General features: G+C 40.4%; 1 protein-coding gene across 1 annotated transcript; it reads right to left on the minus strand.

Moving 5' to 3' along the window:
* Positions 1-702: 702 nt before the first annotated feature.
* LOC107045488 lies at positions 703-2,793 on the minus strand. Its single transcript, XM_015267790.1, has 3 exons — positions 2,750-2,793; positions 1,250-2,147; positions 703-1,167 (listed from the first exon to the last, which is right to left on the minus strand). Exons 1-3 carry the CDS (start codon positions 2,791-2,793, stop codon positions 703-705), a joined length of 1,407 nt encoding a protein of 468 aa, XP_015123276.1.
* Positions 2,794-4,982: the final 2,189 nt, after the last annotated feature.

Genomic DNA, 4,982 nt, shown 5'->3' on the forward strand with positions numbered 1-4,982 from the left:
GGAGTGAGGTCTTAGGATTGATGAGTTGTGAATTTTGAAGGTCGTGATTGGTTGGTGACGATTTCTTGACCTGAGCAATACGTATAGTGGGAGTGTCCGCGTGGAGTGAATGGAGAGTTCTATTTTGTGATGACGTCGAAGGGAAACAGAGGGTAACGCGACTGAAAGTTCATCTGGAAGGGATTAAGTCATAAACGTCTTATGGACAAGAAGTGTGAAGTGCAGTTAGGGACTGTGTCATAAATTGACTGAAATTAATTTTCTGTTGAAAGTCTTGTCTAGGGTTCTTGGGAAAATACGTCAGTCGCGACGAAACACATTAAGTCGTAGGATTTTCAGGATTATTTCTTTTGGACAAACATTTTACGGTCGTTGAAAGTTTTTGTGAAAGATAGGAAATTTCAAAATTTCGAGAAACAGTTTTATTACGGTCAAGGGATAATTTTGTGTTCGGATGGAGATAAATTTTGTTTTAAAACTGTCAAATGGAGTTGGGAAAATTATAATGACTGGGGAATTGGCCCAGAGAATTTTTTATAAAATCACCGATAAAAATGTTTTGAAAGTTGCCTGGATTAGTTTAAATTAGATGAGACATTCGATATTTAGAAAAATTAATGTGTATAATTTTCGGTACGAAACATACTCCCCCCGTTGAGAGTTCTACGATCAATAAGAATTAAAATGTTCAGTAATGTTACATTAATTGGCGTCGTCATCAGGATGTGACACTGGCAAGGGTGAGAGTTTCTTGATGTTCCGTTTCAGTTCTCCTGTTGCTGTTTTGACCGTCACGACTCTGATGATTCCATCAGCTCCAGGATGAGTTTCGATGACACGCCCGAGCCTCCATTGCATGGGAGGGAGATTATCATCTTTGAGTAACACTATTGAGTTTTTCTTGATATCATGAGATCCTGTAGTCCATTTTCTTCTAATGTTGAGTTCATTCAAGTACTCTTTGTTCCATCGCGCCCAAAATTCTTGCTTGATTTTTTGAATCAATTCCCACCTGTTCAGCATGTTGACTTTTTTGTCCATGAGGTTCAATTCAGGTCGGCTTGTCAATGTGTCTCCAATCAGGAAATGGGCTGGTGTCAATGCTTGAAGGTCTTGAGGATCGGTGGAAATTGGAGTGAGCGGTCGAGAATTCAGAATTGCTTCGATCTGAATGACCAAGGTTAAGCTCTTCAAATGTAAAAAGAACTAGGCCCATGACTCGGATTGCATGATGTTTAAAAGACTTTACAGCGGCTTCCCATATGCCGCCAAAATGTGGTGACAGTGGAGGTGTGAACTTCCATTGAATGCCCTGATTACTTAAGGCACGAGTAATTTTCTCGTCTTCATGTGGTTGCTGCAAGGTTGTTACGATGTTTTTCATTTCATTATTTGCCCCAGTGAAATTAGTACCGTTGTCTGATTCGATGAGTGTTGGTTTTCCCCTTCGTGAGATGAATCGATCGAGTGCTGCGAGGAATCCAGATGAAGTTAAATCACTGACCACTTCTAGATGCACTGCCTTGACTGCAAGACAGATGAATACGGCTACATAAACCTTAACCTTGACCCTGTTGCGGAATTTTTTCTCCTTTATATAAAAAGGGCCACAGTAATCTACGCCTACATGAACAAAGGGTCTGATGGTTCTGGAGACTCTGGCTGCTGGTAGATGTCCCATTAAGTAATTGGTGGGAGGCGGGTTGGCGCGGACACACGTTACGCATTTACGGATGACTCTGCGAATCTGATTGCGGCCATCTAAGATCCAGTATGTCTGCCTTATGCTGTATAAAGTTCCTTGAACGCCCAGATGTAAATTCTTGAGATGTTCATCTCGAATGATGAGGTCTGTGATGATATGATTTTTTGGGAGAACAATTGGATGCTTCTGTAGATCAGTTAACCTTGCTGCGTTTAATCTCCCTCCAACACGTAGGAGGCCCTTGTCGTCGATGAATGGATTGAGTTGATTGAGTTTGTGATGATGCCTAGTTCCATTTCTTTGAGTTTGTTTCAAGGCTTGAAGCTCTGCGGAGAAGGCAGAGGATTGAACAAGTTGGAGTATACGGTTTCGTGTCTCTTGTAGTTCAGCAGTAGATAACCTCCCTTGCCAGTGTCGTTTCCTTTTGATGATGTCTGCTAGTCTAAAACAATATGCAAATGTTCGTATTAGTTTGGTGAAACAGTTAAAGTTTTTCAATAGAGAGTTGTCAAGATTTGTATGTAAGCATATGATTCTTTTTTTCTCACTGTTATCAGTGGGGTTTTGAATAAGAGGTTGTTGTGGCCAGTGCTCTGGTGTCTGTTTTAACCAGTGAGGACCGTTTGACCAAAGTTTATTTTTTATGAATTCGGATGGTAATTGACCTCTGGATAATGTGTCAGCAGGATTGTCACCGGATGGCACATATTTCCACTCACAATTCTCATTCGAATTCATTGTTTTTTGTTGTATATCTGCCACTCGATTTTGTACGAAGGTTTTCAAAGTGTGAGGAGGAGTATGGATCCAGTGAAGGGTGATTGTGGAGTCTGTCCAGAGGATTGTTTTGGATATAGGAAGGTTAATTGATTTTCTTACTGAATCGTATAGCATGGTGAGTGTATGTGCTCCACACAGTTCGAGACGTGGTATTCGAACTGGGGTCTGAATTGGTGCTACTCGAGATTTAGAGCACAAAAGATTGATTTGACTTGAACCTTGATTATTGATTGATTTTAGATAAATGCAGGCTCCATAACCTACGTTACTGGCATCACAGAACCCGTGTATTTGTATTTCTTGAGCATCTTTTATTACGACTTTTCTATCAAATTGAATTTCATTGATTAGTGGTAATTCAGAACACAAATTAATCCAGAGTGTCTGGATATTGAGTGGTGTGGATTCATCCCAATCAAGTTTTGCAGACCAAAGTTGTTGAATGATGTTTTTTGCTTTTAAAATTACAGGACCAAGAAGTCCCAATGGATCAAAAATTGAAGCTACTATTGATAAAATTATGCGTTTTGTGATTGTGTTGTTTAGGTTAATTGATTTAGTTTTATATTTGATTGCATCGATTTCAGAATCCCATGAAATGCCTAAAGTTTTTATTGTTTTGTCGTTGTCGAGTTGTAGATGTTGATTAATCTGTTCAGGGGACAAGCCTTGGAGTACTTTAACCTCGTTTGAAGCCCATTGTCGAATGTTCAGCCCTCCTCTTGATAATAGCTGAGTGATTTCTGCCTGAGCATGTTGAGCATCCTCAACTGAATCGAATCCGGTTAATAAATCATCAACGTACAAATCTTCCTGGAGGATACGTGATGCGATGGGAAAATTTTTTGACTCATCTCGCGCCAGTTGTTGGAGACATCTGATTGCCAGGAAGGGGGCTGCTGATAGTCCAAAGGTCACAGTGTTGAGTTCGTAGGTTGTGATTTCATCATTTTCGTCTCGCCAGAGAATTCGCTGATATTTACGATCGTTGGGATGGACAAGGAATTGACGATACATTTTTTCGATATCTCCTGTTAAGACGTATTGATGGCTTCTGAATCGAATGATTAGGGAGAATAAATCGTCTTGTATGGTAGGCCCAACCATAAGAGTTTCATTAAGAGAGATTCCGTTCGATGTTTTTGCGGATCCATCAAACACAACTCTTACCTTCGTTGTCATGCTGCTTTCCTTGATGACTGCATGATGTGGTAGATAAAATCCAGGAGATGTGGTGTCTGTTGCCTTGGACATGTGTTCAAGTGAAAGATATTCTGTAATCACAGCGTGATATTGTTTTTTGAGGTTGACGTCTTTGTTGAGTTTTCTTTCCAGGGAGTTGAACCGTTTAAGAGCCATGTCTTTGGACTCTTCTAATGTAGGTAGACTGGATTTGAATGGCAAGGACACAACGTAACGTCCATCATTCATTCTGCTATGATGTTTCAGGAAGTGTACCTCAGCTGCTTGTTCTTCTGGTGACAGGAGATGTCTCGCAGGCCCTTCTTCGATTTCAAAAAATCTCGTGAGGTCTATATTAATTTGTGTAGAAAATATCTGATGTTTTTTCTGAGGGACCTTTGTTGATAGACTACCTCCTATTACCCACCCGAGTCGTGTTTTTTGCAGAATTATAGCAGATCCATTTTGACCTGCTACATGATATTGCCCAGTTGTAAACAATTCCAACGTGGGGGCTGAACCTAATAGCATGTCGACAGGACTAGGTCTATAAAAGTTTGGATCAGCTAATTTAATATTCGATGGCAAGGTAATATTATCTCGTGGAATCGGTTGAGTTGGTATAAGCCCGGCAATTACAGGAATTGTCAAACATTGAACATTTGTTTCGTATTTTTTGTTAACTGATTGGATTGTGGCGGTGATGAGATGCTTACTGCAAGTTAATAAATCATTCAGCGCATCAACTGGTACTGAATATTTAATTTTTGGTATTCTTAACCTTTTCGCTAGCTCTTCAGTGATGAAATTTGCTGTTGACGCGGTATCTAACAAAACCCTGCATTTTACTGGTTTCTTGTTTAGATCGAGAACATTTATGATGGCACTGAGAATTATTTGGTCGCTGGGAGGGTGCGTGATAAGTGTGGATTGTTTTAAAGGTGAGACATTCGTTTGTTGATAGTGATGTTCAATAGGCTGTGACTGTTCTGACATACCTTTTTTTGTTGATGACGGTTTTTCGGCGAGGAGTGCATGATGCAGCGATGTATTATGTCGTTCTTCGCAGAGACGGCAATTTTTTTGCGAGTAGCAGTCATCTAGCTGGTGGTTGTTGCGTAGACAATTGATGCAGTATGATTGTTCACGTACAATTTTCAATCGTTTGGCGGCTGGCATGTTTCTGAATTCTGCGCATAAGAAGAGTGGATGTGCCTCTTTCTTGCAATAAGAGCAGGTTGAATGGGTGTTCGTGACGAAGGCCTGGGCGTGCGTGCGTTTCTCGTTCCTCTTCAAGTTGTAATAATTGTTGTTT

Source organism: Diachasma alloeum, unplaced genomic scaffold, assembly GCF_001412515.2.
Source record: "Diachasma alloeum isolate Michigan unplaced genomic scaffold, Dall2.0 Dall_scaffold_00953, whole genome shotgun sequence".
NCBI classification, from domain to species: Eukaryota; Metazoa; Arthropoda; class Insecta; order Hymenoptera; family Braconidae; genus Diachasma; species Diachasma alloeum.